The sequence below is a fragment of the Centruroides sculpturatus genome, unplaced genomic scaffold (genome assembly GCF_000671375.1).
Source record: "Centruroides sculpturatus isolate CEXI.00-Female unplaced genomic scaffold, Cexi_2.0 scaffold371, whole genome shotgun sequence".
Lineage (NCBI taxonomy): Eukaryota > Metazoa > Arthropoda > Arachnida > Scorpiones > Buthidae > Centruroides > Centruroides sculpturatus.
This window is the reverse complement of record NW_019384600.1, coordinates 394172-412991: the sequence shown is the minus strand read 5'-3', so window position 1 is coordinate 412991 and position 18820 is coordinate 394172. Positions and strand designations below refer to the sequence as shown.

Below are 18820 nucleotides of genomic sequence, written 5' to 3'. Positions count from 1 at the left end.
TGTCATCCAGCTGTTTGTCTGGCTGTGTCTCTCCTTAATCTCGAGAACAGAGTTAGATAGGTGAAAATTGAGACCAGGAATGGAAAGCTTAGGGGCAGGAGGCCCTGATTAATTGTATATAAACATCTGGTTTGCACTGTAAGTTACATTATTTCAATTGAAAAATTTTTCCTTGAAAGGAGTTAGATGACCAGCAAGACATTACTAATTTGAGGTGGAGAACAAATATTTTAAATTAAATAAATTAAAAATATGATTAAAAATTGCAGGACAACATTGTGACTTTTAATTGTGATGTCACAATAAAATAATTACTCATGAATATATGTAAAATATTTATTTAATTTCATATAAACTTACTGTAGATTAATTTTTTAATTTAAATCAATATTATTCGAGTTTAAAGTAAATATGATTTTATTTTAGATATTGTTATTTTGATGAATGGAATTTGGCAATTAATTGAAGCTGCAGAGCTTTCAAGTTAGTAATGTTGATTATATATTCATTTATATTTTTTAATATTTTACATGATACTTAAGGTATGTAAATAGCTAAATTAAAATTTTGTTTGTAACAAAATAGTGTATATTATTTGACTTCATAATTAATAATAAAAGTACCATAAAAAAAAGAATAAGGCAGTTTTTAACTTTTTTTTATAAAATTTTATTTAATAATGTACTATATCTTGAAAAATTCAAAATTTTTCTTTATATTAAAGAATTATAAAAGGTTTTGTGGAACCAAAATCAAAAATAAATATATAATGTACATTAAAAAGTTTATTAATAATGTATAACATATTAAAACAAAAGAAATATTAATGTAGCAAATAAGTATTACTGCTACAAATAAAGATGAATTATAATGTTACTTATGATAGAATTCTGATGTAAAATATTTTATTACTTTTTAAATTAAATTTTAAAAGATTATAATAAATATAATTTGTATCTGTAGGTTATCAAAATGGAAAGATAGATGATTTAGGTAAATATGTGTAGTTGAATACTTATTATAATCACAAATAATAAAAAACTTAGGTTTTATAATTATTATATAATATGTAATATAATATGTAAAATATATACAAACTAGGTATACAATTGTAATGATTGTAAAAATATTTTGGAATCATAAATTCAGTTGAATATCAAATTGCAAATGTCAAAATTGTATTTATCAGGTTATATTTAGGCTAAATAGAAAATATTGATTAATATCATTCATTTCTGTTTAGTTTAAATATAGCTTATGGCTATATTTAAATGAAACACTATAAACTTGCTATTATGGTTACTCTGTTGAATAAATAAAGCTAATAAAGTTTAAATAAAGCTAATGTTTTTGATTTGGCTATGGGCCATCTTTAGGCTTTAATAGTCCACACCTAAAGATGGTCTATTAACTTGAGTCAAAAACATTAGTATTATTTAAACTTTCACTCCCCCTTCCATCAGCCACTGTCAAAGATGCATTGATTAGTTCATTTAAATATAGCCTATTAAATGATCTAGTAGTCTTGAATTGTTTAAAACACTTTGAAACGTGTTTGATTAATTTAGAAAAAAATTAATTACCTGTAAAATCAAACTAGCTGATTTTAAATTCCTTGATTTTATTCCCCAGTCTGTGGCATTCAAGGTTCTACATTAAGCAGTCTGTTTTTCCAGCCTATATCAACAATATTTTAGGCGAACTTAATTCTTCTACTATCCCCAATGCCAACAACAAACTGGTAAACTTTGATTCCTATGTTCTGACCTTGACCTTATATCTTTCCTTTTTGAATTCTCCAACCTTGAAACTAATGTACATAAAATTGTCACAATGGGTATTACAATTTAAGGAAAAGTCCATTTATACATAAACAACAAAAGCCCTTCTATACGTAAACAACAAACTTACTTTTAAAGGGTACACTGATAAAATAATAAAATTTTTATCTATTCATTGAGGCATATTTTGGCACTTTTATGAATCCATTTCATGTAAAACAGTACTGCATTCCCTCTTCTTTGCAAACTTCCAATTGTTATTTGATTATTGCCTTCCAGTATGAGCAATGGATGCACCATCTCATTTTACTAAAATTTCTATGGAATTTGATAAAATATATCTTCTTTTAAACAAATTTTCTAATCTCCTGTTTACATCTAATCCTGATGTTACTGTGTCTAGATTAGGTCTTCTATCTTTGTGTGTTACTGATTTTGATCATTTACTTTTTTACAAATATTTTAATGATTTTATTTGCTCCAATTGGCTTTCCCTGTGTGTTCCCTAATGTTTAACCTGCAGTCTATCTTGTATTTTTACACCTTTTAGGCTAGCTCTTTCTATTAGGTCTTATTTTTATTGTTCTTCTTGAAACAATTGTAACTTTGAACAATTTTTACATTTTGACTTATTACATTTTAAACATGTGTAAATGCTTATTATACAGGTCCAATATGCAACCTTCTCTTGATTTGTAACTTATTTTTTATTTTATGTGTAATTTTGTTTGTTATATGTGTATTTTTTTCTTTTGTTATTTTAGGATCCTTTTTATTATTGTTTTTTTAATTTGGGGGAGATCAGTTGTCTTAGTGACACTTCCTATTGTACATGTAAAATAAATAAATAATAGGTGTTTATGCAGCTTCAAAATTTTATCATTTTACTTACTAATTTTATTATTATCTTCAGTTAATGAAATAATATAATCTATGTAATGTAATATAAGGAAATGAAATAATAATGAAATCTTCAGTTAATCCAATTTTATGAGATAAGCTTCTATTTTATGTAGTTATTCATCATATTAGAATTGGAGATTCAATGGCCAGTTGGATATCAGTAGGATTTATTACTTGTGAGTTTTGATAATATTTTTGTATAGAAAATAAAAATTTTTAAATTAATAAAAAATTAATGTAAACTTTTTACTTATAGTTTATATTTTTGAAGCCTTGTTAAAGATGCTTGGTCTTGGATTGTATAATTATTTTCGTTCTGGATGGAATATGTAAGTCCATAATCTTGTTGATTTTGAATAAATGTGTTGTTTTGTTTTACTGGAATTATTTCCAGTAAAAAACTCAATGTAAAATTAAATTAATTCAGTTAATTCATAGTAAAATTAAAATCATTGTCTCATAAAAATAATGTTACATTTTTAATTATTGTTGTGTTGTCCAGATAGTTAATAATATAGTTAGTAACTTATAATTATTATTGCAAATTTTATAAAATTATTTGATGATGATAGCTGGATGGCTGAGATACTTAAAACAACAGATTACTGCTCTTTGGACCCAGGATTAAATCCAAGCAAACAACTCTTCAGGAATTTTTCATGGGCATCTGTCCTGGATATTTCAAGCTTTGTCCCTCATCAGCCAGCTGAAACCATGATGGGTACAGAAAAAAGTTATTCTCAGTGCCCGTGGAATGAAAAGAGATGAAAAAAGAAAAAATTATTTAATATATGAATTTGAAATATAGAGATATTAATTTTTATTTACTAATTAGGGAGAATCCTTTTTGTTAGTGTGAGAAACCGTGGGCCAAGGGTTAATCCCTCTTGACCACTTACTCGGCAACAGTCTGCAAAGACTGCTCACGTTGTCGTTCCAGATGGCTTTTTATCGAGTGGCGAGGGAGGTGAGAAAGTCGGCAGGCATTCTTTCAGAGATAGGAGACAGGTTTAACAAAATAACAAAGCATTTATTGAATAATTAAGCTAGATTACATAAGACGATAATAATAATAAAGTTTAAATGTGGATAAAATATGAATTAACTATACAAGGGCTGCTCTTAACAGCTCTAACAGCTATTTCAAGAGAGAGAGTTCACAAGCTCTAAAATACAAATACCTCTATGAGGATATGAATGATATGCATGTGTTGAATGGGCCGTCAGAATCGTAGTCGGCACAGGAACTGTAGTTGAAGATAATGGATGGAAGTTCAAAGTTGTGGTCTGTCGTATGGCAATGTCCTTTCGGTCACTGAGTCCAGTATATGGAGACAAGATGCACACATTAACAAGTATAACTTCCTTTGGATTGCCCTGAGCTTCCGGTGTCTCAAGCTTTTATACTGTCTTCATGGGAAAGGAGTCACATGTTCGACTTATGTTGACACTAACGGTGCATTCCAATCAATCAAGTATCAACTTTCCCACCTAACTGTGAAAACAAACAATGACCTCCGATATAATTCTCACCAAGAGTGGGTTTTTTCCATTGGAGTTGTTTACAAACTTTTTTCCGACAACTACATAAAAATCGCAGATCTCACATTAGTATTAAGACCAATATTAGCCATGCTAACAATACCTCTTCCTTGATGAAATAAATTTCCTTTAAATTCATCTTTAAATTTCATTCCCCAATATGATTCACCTCCAGTAAAAGGAGGTAATACCACAGTACAAGTACAGGTGGTGAATTATATTGAGGAAGGAAATTTAAATGATTTAAATGAAATTTAGTTCATTAAGGAAGAGATACTATTAGAATCCTTTTTAAAATCTTGTAGGTAATATAGTACATTAAAACTTTCCTAAAAAAAACTAACCAAAAAAATTTTTTTATTATTATTGATCAAATAAGATATGAACTTTTATATTAACAAATATAAATATTAATGAAATAGAAAAATAAATCCTGAAGAAACTTTATTAAGAATTAGATTAAAAATTTAAATATTAAGTATGCTTTGACTAATTTTCAACATGTTTTTAAATCAAATTAATATATTTGATTTATATAACATGGTAGTTACATTCTGAAAAAGTGCCATGTTATGCAAATCTATGCTGTATGAAAAAAGGACTAATACAAAATGGGATTCCAAACGTTAACAAAAGTATACTATTCTTTTCCATTACTAAGAGAAATATGTTTATTAAAGCAATCAATAATTAATCAACAATCCAAATTAAAAGTACTGTATTACATGTTAACATTAATTTTAGTTAGATAAGGTGGACATTGGGCACTATCTCTTAACAGAAGTAATAACTATAATTTTAAATTTAGAATAGTCTGGAAGAAGTGGGCGTTTGTTATTTTTATGAACAATTGCTTAACTCAGTTAAAAAGTTTTAATATCAATTACAATTACCTAAAAATATTTAAATTAACTTTACTAAATATGAAGTTTAATATATAAAAACAAAACACAGTGACACTCTTAAAGACTAAAATATGAAAGCAATGAAAATGACACCTGATTGATAGGACAGCTAGGACAAAGAACAAAAAAAATTGCACTATCAGTTTACATTAAAGTAAACCTGATGAAAGCACAAAAGAAATTAAAAATTTCAATATTCTAAAATCCATGGCATATTTGATATGTGTGTGATTACTTGAATAAAAAAAATATCGAATAATAGAGTTTGCACTTAAAAGTTGTGAAATTTTATAAGAAGGATTTCCCAAATTCTCCAACCATGTTAGAGCAAAACATGTTAGAGGAAACCATGAACAGGAGATTTCCCCAATTTTCAAATTGTATTAGAGTGAAACAATGTTGTAGAAGTGTCTTGTTGTGTGATGAATACCTATATTAATATTAATTTCATTTATATTATTATATTTGTAAATTAATAAATAAGTTATTTATCAAATTTACTAGTTAAAATTAAAGTATAAAAATTTAAAAATTTACCTAAAACTTATTTTATAAATTTTTTATTGTAAATTAATTGTAAAGTTTTACTTATTAACTGAAAATTGTTAAACCACCATATACAATAAAACAAAAAATTTCAATTGAGAAAATATTAATGATTTTGTTTTTAAAAAAGAACATGACATAAATAAAAATGTGTTCTATTTCAAGTGTAAAGTACTATATTATTTTTCCAACTTTTCCAATGATTATCGACACGACTGTGTGCCGGAAATAGCCGTTCCCTAACAGGTACTTTATGCGGATTTGCATTAGTGTGCCAGGCCTGGACTTTTAGCGTGCACCGAAATTAAATAATGACCAAGTTTGTCAATAACAAATCAAATATTTAATTAATAATTCTAATAATAACTATACACAATATTTAAAAAAATCAAATAACAAATTTATTCAATGAAACTCAACAAGAATCAACCCGACAAAACTCAAATCAATCTAGTTTCTAACTTAAATCTATTCCCCTTTGGAATTCGACAAAATTCAAAGACTTAACTTATATACAATAATTCTTATAAATTAAAGATCCTAATCGTCACCTCAATATACTAGGAACCTATTTCCTCAACTCTCAAGGCTTTCTCTATTCGTCGATCCACAAATCGAATAACTTCAAAATCGCCTTGGAACTATTTGATCCTATCGGACATCTCTCTCGTTTACTGCTACGAAGCTCACCAAGCTCGTTGCTAACTTGAGTTCACCTCGTCCGTCTTCGCTTGCCGTTCGGTTTTTATACTGTGAGGTGACATCACAATTCTGAATGAGATCACTCCCCTCATTTACATACTTATTTGCTAACAATAAACTTTTCTATTTGTCTGGCAGCCTATTTTTCCGACAATATTCGCTAACCTTTTACATTATTCTTTTTGACAATTTTCGGGATGTTTTATTCTTTTAAGGTTTAGTGAATTTAAGTTGTGCTTGTGGAGTCTTCTCCCTCCCCTTTTCTCGGTGCGGACTTACTTTTTTCCGCCCGGGAACACAAGTGTGCGTGAGTTTTTTTTTAAGGCGCTTTTCTCTCGTTGGTGAGTTGGTTTTTCTTCTATTTTTAAGTTTCTAAGGTGAATGGTGAGGAAACCTTCGTCCTAACAAAACATAAGCCCCAAACAAAAATAGAATAATAAACAAAATAAAAGTAAATAAAAATAATGTTCGGACTTGGTTCCTTACACCAGTTGTCAAATCTTGGCTTTGATTATAATCAAATATATAAAATTAAAATATATAAATATTATTTTAAATTGATAAGAATATTTTTGTATGTTATCCCAAATTTAAAGTTTTTATTATTAAATATAGAATAGCTAGAATGAATGATCTTAGCTGATTGTTAGTCATTAATTCCTAGTCTTGGAAAAATGAATGTCCTAGGAATTATTTTTAGAATAAACAAAAGCATCAAAAGATAATTTTGATCAAAATGATTTTTTGAAGCTTTGTTTCTTATGTTATAAGAACATAAGACTATTTTGAATATTGCAAAAATGACAATTTTAATGACAAAAATGACAAAATTTTGATTATAATGGGGGAAAAGACTTCTTGGTAACAATGGGCAATTTTTTGCCAAAAATTAAAAATAAAATAATAAAAGAAAGTGCTTCTTTGAAAATTAGTGACATTATTTAATTTTAACTTTTTGTTTTTATTATAATATAAAAAGAATCTTATCAATCCTTTTTCAGTTTAAAGTAATACTTTTTAATATTAAAACAATTACATACATAAATACTATTGTACTATATATATATATTTTCTGTAAATCATTTTGTAAGTTAATACTGTAAGGCAAATTGGTAAAGTTCTCCAGCCCACTGTTCATAAAGTGAATCATTTATAAATTGAGGACAAATTGTAATATTTAAATGAGATTAGTTCCTTCAATATGAAAGTTGAGTATTAAAAGTTAATAATTTTTCAATTTTAATAAAATGTAATTGTGGTACAGTATTTTATAATTATTTTATGTAATGAATAATTATAAATAAAATAAGACAAGCAATTATTTATTGTGGCATTTTTACAATGCTGGGTTACAAATTTTAATCATATTTTTAATTTATTTAATTTAAAATATATGTTCTCCACCTCAAATTAGTAGTTTTGTCCCTGTATATCATATTTTTCTGTTGCAACAGAGTTATGCTGGTCATCTATCTAACTCCTTTTATGGGAAACTTTCTGAACTGAAATAACTGACTTGACTTCTGGTGTTAACTGGAAGTTCATATATAGTTAATCAGGGCATCCTGCTACTAAGCTTTCCATATCTGGTCTTGATTTTCATCTGTCTAACTCCATTCTTGAGATTAAAGAAGGAAGGAAGGAAGAAAGGACAGACAGATGGATGATAGTGGGAATTTATAGTTTCCAAATTGTAGCCCAACAAAAGTTAGAAATCACCACAATAATCAAAAATCAGCAAAAAAAGAACACTTTAATGAAACTAATGTTTTCAATTGACTTTATCAGTCATCAAGTTTACAATGAAATTACTATCGGACATAAAATAGAATTTACAAATTTGAATAAAAAGATAATTATTGAATTGGAAGTTGCTACTTGTGTTATCACTTGCATATCAAGAAACTTGTGAAGTTACTTCAAAATAAATTTCCACATGTGTGAAATGATGTCTTCCTCTTTATAATTTTTTTGCTTATTCATTTCTTCTAGTTTTGTAAATTTCAATTTTCTCTTGGTGTTTGAGTTGGGCTTTGTTCTGGAGTAGATGTGCTCTGTCTAGGTGGACTTGTACTTGATGACCAGTAGAATATACTGCTAAAGTCATTGTGGCAAGACTCTTTTTAATAGATTCTTCATGTTCTTTTAAGCATATGTTTAAGGAGTGTGCTGTTGCCTTATATACTACACCTTGTTACTGACTCTATTGTCCAATACATGAATGGTGTATATCACTGGAAGGTGTTTAGGTTTTTGGATGTTTGAAATTCTTGAGCAACAGTGGCATAGCGTGGGTGTCAGCCACCCGGGGTGGAGGAAAATTTTGCTGCCCGCTTATTTAGGTATCTCAATTTAAAAGACTAAAATTCAGTTTCGTCACAGAATAAGTAATGAAAAATTCCGTGCTCATTTCAATCGGTCCAAATCGTGGGTGCGACAAAAATATGAAATGAAATGGTTCAAATTTTTACAAGATATTATTTATTGTGAAATTTTGCCACCCCGTAAAAGTGCCGCCCGAGGCGGGCCGCCCCTGCCGCCCCCACTACACTACGCCACTGTTGAGCAACTGTATGATAGGATTTCTTTTGTAAACTATTCTGCAGTTACTTGTTTTAGCTGTTTCCTTACATGTGACTAAAAGCTACTTGATATATTTAACCATTTTGAAAGGTTTATTTTGGTTCCTGTGGCTGTTTTTAACTGTAGTTGATGTAGGAAGCCTTCTATGATCTTGTGTTGTATTATGATTTGTTTGATATAGTTGAATCCCTTCTTCTGGTTGGTTGTGTTGGAAGAATGTCCAACATAGCAACAATGACTGATAAAGTCAGTTTAAAACATTAATTTTATTAAAGTATTCTTCTTTTGCTGGATTTTTGGTTATTATGATTATTTCTTACTTATACATCCTGTTCCTTTGATTGTTTTTAAGAGAAAAGTTATAAATTAAAAATATATTTGAAAACATTGCCATAACGAAGAAGTCTTAATGAGATGTAGCTGGTTGAGGATTATTTAGATCAAAGAGGATTATTTGGATCTTTTTCCTCTCTCCTCCAACATGTTAGTTTTAGTATGGTTTGAGACTGGGAAACACCTCTTAGAATAGAATAACTGTATTGCCAATTAGGTTCATTATCACAGATAGGAGACTCATAGGCACTTTGTATTTATGTTAAAGCTTCTTTAAGTGTTTTTGTAGTGAGCATCTTGAGTTGTATCATTTCCTAAACTTCTTTGTCCTCTTCAGTGTTATCTTTAACAAGTTGTGCTGCCAGCTCCTAGATATTTTCCTTTGAAAGTGGCTCTCCATAACTTTCTAGCAACTCGTTGATGTCATCAATGTCAATATTTTGGCCATTTTACAAACATCATTGGCTATATCTGAAAGAAGCTCAGTCCCAGAAAATTCAGAAACTGCATCAGGCACAATTTTCACCAGATACCGTTCATACATGATTGTCACATTTCTGCCAGCTACTGAAATATTTTGTATGCTTTTAAGAACATTAAAGGCCACCAAAATATTGCCAACTTTGTTAACAGTCTCGATATTACATTGTCAACATATTTTATTTATGCTTTTCTTTTTCATGTTTTGTCATGTTTTTGAAATTTTGCTATTGATTTTGAAATGTTTATTAATGTATCTTTGTAAAAAGAGGAAATGTAAAACAAGTCCTTACTGTATATCAATTCAAGGGTATGCACACAGATGGTTGGGGTTTAATCTCCCCATTTGGAAATAATTAAATAAAACAGTATATCCTATATAACTTTTATTTATTTTGTACCGATTTGGTTCTTTCTTAGTCTACTGTATTGTGTTACTCCATATGTTGTAAAAAGTAATAAACTATGTTATAAAAAACTAATGTTCTTTTTAAACCCCACCCTTTTAAAAATTCTGCATATGGGGGAAAAAAGATCAATTTGGTCAATTTCTTCCCCCATAAAATGATACATTTGTTACATATAATTAATAAATTCAGTAGTAAAAAGCTTTTTATCTTATATAAATATTATATATTACTAAAAATTAAATATTTCAGCAAGAATCAATTCCTTTATCTTTGTTAGTTATTTAAGAAATTTTATTTTTCAGATATGATTTCTTTGTAACAATTGCTGGATTAGCAGGATTGATTGCTGAAGAATTTGACTGTCCATTTGTTTTTGTCATCATTTTAAGACCGCTTCGTCTGTTACGGTAAAATTTAATAATAGAAATTAATTATCATAAATTTTAAATAATTTTAAAATTAAAATAAATTTTTACTTTCAGATTATTTAAACTTAAAAGACGTTACCGTGATGTACTTGGAACACTTTTTATAATTTTACCCAGATTTCTTAGTGTTGCATTAGTTTTAGTTGTGGTTTATTATTTTTTTGCCATTATTGGAATGGAATTATTTTCTAATTACAATATGAAAAATTGTTGCATGTAAGTAATTAAAACATAATGACTATTAATATATTGCTGATATTAAACTGAAAAAAAAATTTTTTTCTAGAAATTCAACCGTAGAACAATTTTATCATTATGATAATGACAGTTTATCTAATGGATATTATTACCTAAATAATTTTAGTAATTTTGTTGCAAGTGGTGGTAAGTTATATATATATAATATTTTTTTTTTGAAGAATGAGTAAAATGTTTTGGCACTATCAGAAGAGCCTAGGTTTGAATTTTTCTTAGATCCAAACCTATTGTAGTGTCAGTTAAAGCAAAAGTAAACTAGTGAAAGAAGTTTTCAATGCTTGTATAATACAAAGCATGTTAAAAAACATTTTTTACGGTATTATAAAAATTATATATTAAGTTGGAAATGTTTATTTAATCAAATAAATATTTAATAAAATACAATTGAGAAATTACAGCTATTAAATCTTAAATTTTTGAATTTAGCAGGTGGAGGAAAATTTTGCTGCCCGCTTATTTAGGTATCTCAATTTAAAAGACTAAAATTCAGTTTCGTCACAGAATAAGTAATGAAAAATTCCGTGCTCATTTCAATCGGTCCAAATCGTGGGTGCGACAAAAATATGAAATGAAATGGTTCAAATTTTTACAAGATATTATTTATTGTGAAATTTTGCCACCCCGTAAAAGTGCCGCCCGAGGCGGGCCGCCCCTGCCGCCCCCACTACACTACGCCACTGTTGAGCAACTGTATGATAGGATTTCTTTTGTAAACTATTCTGCAGTTACTTGTTTTAGCTGTTTCCTTACATGTGACTAAAAGCTACTTGATATATTTAACCATTTTGAAAGGTTTATTTTGGTTCCTGTGGCTGTTTTTAACTGTAGTTGATGTAGGAAGCCTTCTATGATCTTGTGTTGTATTATGATTTGTTTGATATAGTTGAATCCCTTCTTCTGGTTGGTTGTGTTGGAANTATTGGAATGGAATTATTTTCTAATTACAATATGAAAAATTGTTGCATGTAAGTAATTAAAACATAATGACTATTAATATATTGCTGATATTAAACTGAAAAAAAAATTTTTTTCTAGAAATTCAACCGTAGAACAATTTTATCATTATGATAATGACAGTTTATCTAATGGATATTATTACCTAAATAATTTTAGTAATTTTGTTGCAAGTGGTGGTAAGTTATATATATATATATTTTTTTTTTGAAGAATGAGTAAAATGTTTTGGCACTATCAGAAGAGCCTAGGTTTGAATTTTTCTTAGATCCAAACCTATTGTAGTGTCAGTTAAAGCAAAAGTAAACTAGTGAAAGAAGTTTTCAATGCTTGTATAATACAAAGCATGTTAAAAAACATTTTTTACGGTATTATAAAAATTATATATTAAGTTGGAAATGTTTATTTAATCAAATAAATATTTAATAAAATACAATTGAGAAATTACAGCTATTAAATCTTAAATTTTTGAATTTAGCATCACTAGTGTTTGCTAACTTTCAAACAAATAAAATTTGGCTCTTTACAATTTTTGAATTTGAAATATTAAATAAAATAAATATTTTATGATTTAAAATAATTAGTTTAATTAATTTGTTATTATTTACTGTAAAAGTTTTAAGGAATTTTATAAAAAATTACCTTAAAATATCTATTCTTTGTATTAATTTTAAAACTAATTATAAATGAATTATTTCATCGTAAGTTAATAAATTTTAAAATTTATAATGAAATATATGTAAAAATAATAGAAGAACATACATAACTATCTTATGATATTAAATAAACAAAAGTAAGAAAAAGTACTACAAAATTGTTCTAATATTTTTCCATATAGTATTTTTTACACTGTTTATAAATGAATAACTAATAAGATTATTAGAATGAAGAATTTAATTTGTAAGGGTAGAATCATTGTAGATACAGAATAAAGTAAAAATACATGAAAGTATAGAATTTTACCTTCAACTTTCCAATCCCAATCTTTTTTGCCACTCTATGATGCCTTCATTTCTGTATTGCAATTTATAATAAGTTTTTGAACAATATTTGTTATATATATTTTAATTATATAACTATTAAAGACAAGAATAATTGATGTTAAGACAAAATGAAAATGCTGTTATTTAAAATAAAGGTAAATTAATTAAAAAGAATTTAAAATAGTCAGGTGATGTTAAGTTACTTGAAAGTGAATAATTATTATTGGACTTCACGCCGGATATTAGATAAGCAAGTTGAGTCAAGTAACTTAAGCAAGTTTCTCAACTTGCTTAAGTTACTTGACTCACAGACATCATTATGTTTTATAAGGCATCGAGAGTTGAACTTTTACCGCTCTTAGGACCTAAAATATTTGACATTTTTAGATTTCAAATTTTTCTGAAAATGTTTGAAGTCTCCATTCAAATGCACTGCAGTATTCCTTTTTTTCTTGTAGGAAGTCTGCTTCTACTTGAACTGTTTATGTTACTGAATGAACAAACTAGCTTCATTATATAAATTATAGTTTAATAATAATTCTAATTCCTATTATATTATTTTATTAACATAATTTTATAATGTTCCTTCTTTCTTATATTTAACATTAAAAAATCATTATGTATATTCTTTTACATATATATTACAGAAAAAAAGATTTTATGTAATACATTCAATTTTAGGATAAATATAATTTATGTATATAATGATAAATATTGATTTCATTGTCAAATTAAAAAATATTTTATTCAGTTTCTTTTAAAAAAACTTTGTCTCTTCAAAAATTTTAATATTCTTTTGGTAATAAATTAAATTCAAAATTATGATTAGACTTTTGTTGTCTCTCATAATTTTTTTTATTTAAAATAGATTCAAATATCTTAACAATTATATATCATTTAACATGGTACATTGCATCAATTACATAAAATTGAGTCAGTTTCTAGATCAAACTATAAATCCATATAACATTTACTTATGGTATTGAACTGACAAAATACTAGTAAATGATTTGTACTATTAATAATTTATGGATAAAATTTTTTAAAGTTCTTGATAAAATTTAATAAATAAATGAAAACTCTGAACAATAATCCTAATAAATTTATCTAATAATGGATAATGATTCTAATTAACTGTTATCTAATAAACTTCAGTTTTTTAACTTTTGTTTCAAGCATTTAATATTTAAATAAGTTTCAAACATTATATTTGACCTATTAGAACTTTTGTTAACAAACAAGGATATATATATAAATTATAATTAAAATAAATGAAATTTAAAAATTTATATTTATGATGAACTTTAATAATGCTGTGTGTGTGTGTGTATGTGTATTTATTTATTTATTTTGTTAAATGCTTTTTTCCACAATAAATTTTACTATAGACTATTTAGCATAATTTTGTATTTCTGTTTCAGTTACATTGTTTGAATTAATGGTTGTTAACAATTGGTTTATAATCATGAGTGGATATGCTGCTGTTAGTACTGAATGGAGTCGCATATATTTTATGATATTTTATATCATAACAATGGTAAATTTTCATCACAGTATATACATATTTTTATGAGGTTGTTTATAATATCTTATTGCTATGTTTCTCAACCTTTTTAAGCCCAAGGATCAGTAAAGTGTCAGAAAAAAATTCTGTGAACCACTATGTTATGTAGGCTTAATTTTTTTAAACCTATTTGGGTATTAACATTTGAGTTATACTGTGCCATTTATAATATAATAAATCTAAAATCATATTTTGGATTCATATGGAAACACAACTAATGAATTGGAAGTGAACTATTAAAAGTAAATCATCTTTGAACAAAGAGTTTTAATCTCTCTTAATTTAAGTCTATCTGCGGACCAAATCATGGTCCATTGGTTGAGAAACTCTGTCTTATTGTAATATATTTAACTCTTAAGTGACTATTATATCAGCTATTATCATCACTTAACTTGTTCTTGCACTAAAATACTAGAAACTGATGCCAGAATAAAATATCAGTAAAGAGAAAAATCTTTATTTTAAATCATTCACAGTTTTAATTCTAGTAGCACTGAAAAATAACAAAAATAAAGGAAGCTGTGTATTCTGTTACAATTCAAAATTGAATTCGTGAAACTATTATAGAAATAAGTCAAACACCTGATCATCATAATGTACAGTACATACTGCTATTTTCTGTATATTATTAGGTTAATATTGTCCAATAAAATTCAATATATTAAATATTGATGATTGAATACTTTTGTCAAGAGAAATATATTCATATGAAAATACAATGAACATTTTTATTTAAGCACAGCTGTATCCATAAACATAATTTTCTGTAAATGATCAAGACAAACTTTCAAAGTTATCTCTTTAAATATTTATGGTATGTTAAGAGAAAAATTGTAATCAGCTTTTGTCACTTAAGAGTTAAAATGTAATTTAATGTAAAGTTTAATTTTGCCATAGATTTATTTACATAGAAAAATTTATTTTTTAAACTAGAATATAAGTAGTAGCAGTAAAAAATTTTAATGGATTGCTTCTGATATTATGCCATTAAAATATCATAAATAAAATTAAATGATAAAAAAAAAAACAAATATTTTAATAATGCAAAATGTATTATGATGTATAGATATTTGATATTTCAATAATTATGAATATCTAAATCATATGCATAATAAAATGATTCAAAATTACATTAATTTATTCAATTTATTTTGTTATTAATTCAGGTGTTTTATAATTGATTTTGTAAAAGATTATTATATTTTCTAATAAATAATTTATTAAAACTATTACATATTGTAAATTATAATAATTCTTGAAGATTTCTTTACATAAAATTTTTAATCATGAACATATTTTTTTTCTAATCCACATTTAACTTTTTCATTTAGGTAGTAATAAATATTGTTATTGCTTTTGTATTGGAAGCATTTTTATTTAGAATTCAATATAAAAGGATGATGGGAGATATGGATAGTAAGTTTTTATTTATTTTAATAATAAATAATTAGATAGATAAAAGTTAAATTTCAAGAATTGAATGTTGTTTTAGTTTTAAAAAAAGAGATTTTGATTACCTTCATATTCTATTAATATGCATAAATTACATATATAAACATCTCAAAGCCCAATAATTATATTAAAGCCAAACAATTACCATATTAAATCAGGCTACATTACTACTATTAATAACTATTAAATTTCAAGTAATTTTGCACTAGAGATACGTATTAGGTGCCATCTACTTGGGATTTAATTATTATTAGTAGATTAATTAGATTAATTAGATTATTAGTAATGGTAATGTAGTCCAATTTAATCCAATAATTGTTTTGCTTTAATATGCATAAATTAGCCATTTGAAACTGTTAATTGATAAATAGAAACTAAACGAAATCATTATTCTGGATATTCAACTCCGTAATGTAAAACTGAAGAGCACTGACACTAAAAAAAACAAATTTTTAAAGGAATCTAACAGATCATCATTTTTAAAAAAGAAAAAAACGAATTTAGAAAACACTATTATAATCTGTATTACAGTGAAATCTGATGATTGGAGCTAATATCCTGAAAAAAATTTAATTCATGAATAAAAATGATCTGTTGGACACTTGGAAAATTTATTGTTTAGTGTTAGTGCTCTTCAGTATGAACATTGATATTTGTTTTAAAATTTTCCATCAGTTTTTTTTTATTCTTCTTAATAAACTCTATAAAATATGTCATTGATTTAATTAATTTGTAAAACATTATTCATTCATTTAGTAAGTCAATAACAATGATAAAATTTCAAACTTTAAAAAATCGTTAACCATTTAGGCAAACTAAACTTTAAACTTTTTGTGTCAATCACATAATTAATCTTTTTTAATAATTATAATTATTCACAAAAATCTCTATGCAATATTTAATGTGTGTTATTCATAGCATCATTAATAAAGAATATTAAAGATTAAGAAATGTAGACAAACTAAAAGCATATTTAATTTTAGTTTGTCTACATTTCTTATAGTTTGTCTACAGATATTAAGAAGAAAAAATTTTATCTTACAATATATTAGAGAAATAAATAAAATATTATGTTGAAGAATATAAATGAAGATGATCAAGAGAAATTACTGAGTTTCTCTTCTATAAATTTATGTTTTTTCAGTTAATCTTTCTTTTGGTTCATTAACATTGCAGAGATTCTTTCTTGAATTTTTAATCATTTGTATAAAAACAATAAAACAAATGATTATTTACTGATTATGTAGAATCTTGTCAAAACAAACAACAACATAGCGTTTATGATGTCACTAGTAATAATGTTCTTAAAGGAAAGTACAGGTGGCTGGATGGCCAAGCAGTCAAGGTGGCAGCCTACCGCCCTGGGGGACCTGGGTTTGAATCCAAATGGGTTGTAAAATCTCCAGGACTTTTTCGGGGGTGGTCCGTTAAGATATGTCAAGCCCAGTCCCTCACCACCTGGCAACCCCATTGTGGGCCTGGTTGAACCCATAATGGGCTTGCAAAAAGAGGCCCTCCTAGTGCCCACAGGGCAGAAAGAGTTAAAAGAAAGAAGAAGAAAAAAAAAATGAAAGTACAGATAGTTTTTATTTTGAAATATCATTCATTGAATTCATCTCCTAACTTGACATATTAATTAAGGTCATGCTGTTAAAGTTAAATTCTTTTATTGTGATTAAAAAAGTTAATTTAAAGTTAACATGGCTTCTTTGTATTCTAAATCATCATGCACTAAGCCAAATTCAAATGTTATTGACCACTCTTAAAAGTTCTTCAGAGTGCTTCAAACTTCCATTGTCTGACTTTCTGAAATTTCTCCTTCACCCTATATCTCTATTCTGGTAAGTGTAGGCTTCCTTCAACATTTAAAAAAATGAATTCTCCAAATTAAATCTCTTGAATTCTGTTACAAGAATCCATTCTGGAATGTACAGTAAATCACATTTCAAGCAGTTTGTTCCAAATCAGATCATAAGCATTCAAAGAGAAAAGTTTGTAAAACAGGATAATAAAGAGTGAATGTGTTTTTCATATTTATCATAGAAAAGTAAAGAATAAATCTAATGATAATGTATAAGGTTTTTTTTAATTATTCAAGTTTAGCATTGTCATTTAGATGCTAAACTTAAATAATAATTATATTTTAACATGATATTCAAGTTTTTGAATATAAATTTTGAACATTTTTTTTCTTATATATCTGAAATGTATTCCAGTATAGTTAATCAATGTAAATACAATAAAAACATTTATTGCCAACTTTACTTGACTAATCATTTTCCCTATAAATCGTAGAGATGACAATAGATATATGGAATGACAAATTTTATATAAATAAATTTACATAAAATTTAATTTTTATTGTTAGTAAAAATAATTTATTTTGGCTAGTATTTGTCCCAAAATCAGTATTGTTTAGGAAATTTACAATGTGCAGTTTTCAGTTTTATGAAACAAATATTACAATATGTACTTATAAATGAGTGATTTCTTTTTTATTGAATTTTTAAAAATACTTTTCTATGATTTCTGTTTTAATTACTCAAGGAAATAATTATTAATTAATCCCAATTATGTTAGCTAAGAGGATTTCTGTGATTTTTTTAAATATTTGTAATTATTCTCAGCTAAATGTTTTTTGTGTTTTTAAAATATACAGGTATACCTCGCCTTACGTCGGTAATTGGTTCCAGGAAAACGACGTAAGTCGAGGTATGCCTGTATATGATAATCTCTAATATTATGAGTATTCTGTTCTATGCTAGAAAGGAAAAGAAAATGAGGAATTTATTAATAAACTATATTTGGAATCTAACATATGTGTAAGCTACAGTGAAGATTTGCTTACACATTTATTAGATAATAGTTAAGTTAATTTTATTTTTGAAGATATATTCTGAGAATTGACGGCATTTTATTTTATATATATATAAAATTTTAAAGATTACAGAGATAGTTTTGTTGTTTCCTAAAACTGTTCCAAAAGATCCACTAAC

The 18820-nt window shown here is 26.5% G+C and overlaps 1 protein-coding gene across 1 annotated transcript in view; it reads left to right on the top strand.

Annotated features, from left to right (window-relative positions):
• Positions 1 to 18820, top strand: part of LOC111624960 (two pore calcium channel protein 1-like) — a 71306-nt gene that overhangs the window by 36043 nt on the left and 16443 nt on the right. The window contains exons 14-24 of the mRNA XM_023367955.1: positions 427 to 483; positions 964 to 993; positions 2798 to 2860; positions 2941 to 3013; positions 10488 to 10592; positions 10668 to 10829; positions 10900 to 10997; positions 11755 to 11836; positions 11907 to 12004; positions 14230 to 14345; positions 15704 to 15788. Of these exons, the coding sequence (XP_023223723.1) occupies positions 427 to 483; positions 964 to 993; positions 2798 to 2860; positions 2941 to 3013; positions 10488 to 10592; positions 10668 to 10829; positions 10900 to 10997; positions 11755 to 11836; positions 11907 to 12004; positions 14230 to 14345; positions 15704 to 15788 (969 nt within the window). The remainder of the gene's footprint in view (positions 1 to 426; positions 484 to 963; positions 994 to 2797; positions 2861 to 2940; positions 3014 to 10487; positions 10593 to 10667; positions 10830 to 10899; positions 10998 to 11754; positions 11837 to 11906; positions 12005 to 14229; positions 14346 to 15703; positions 15789 to 18820) is intronic.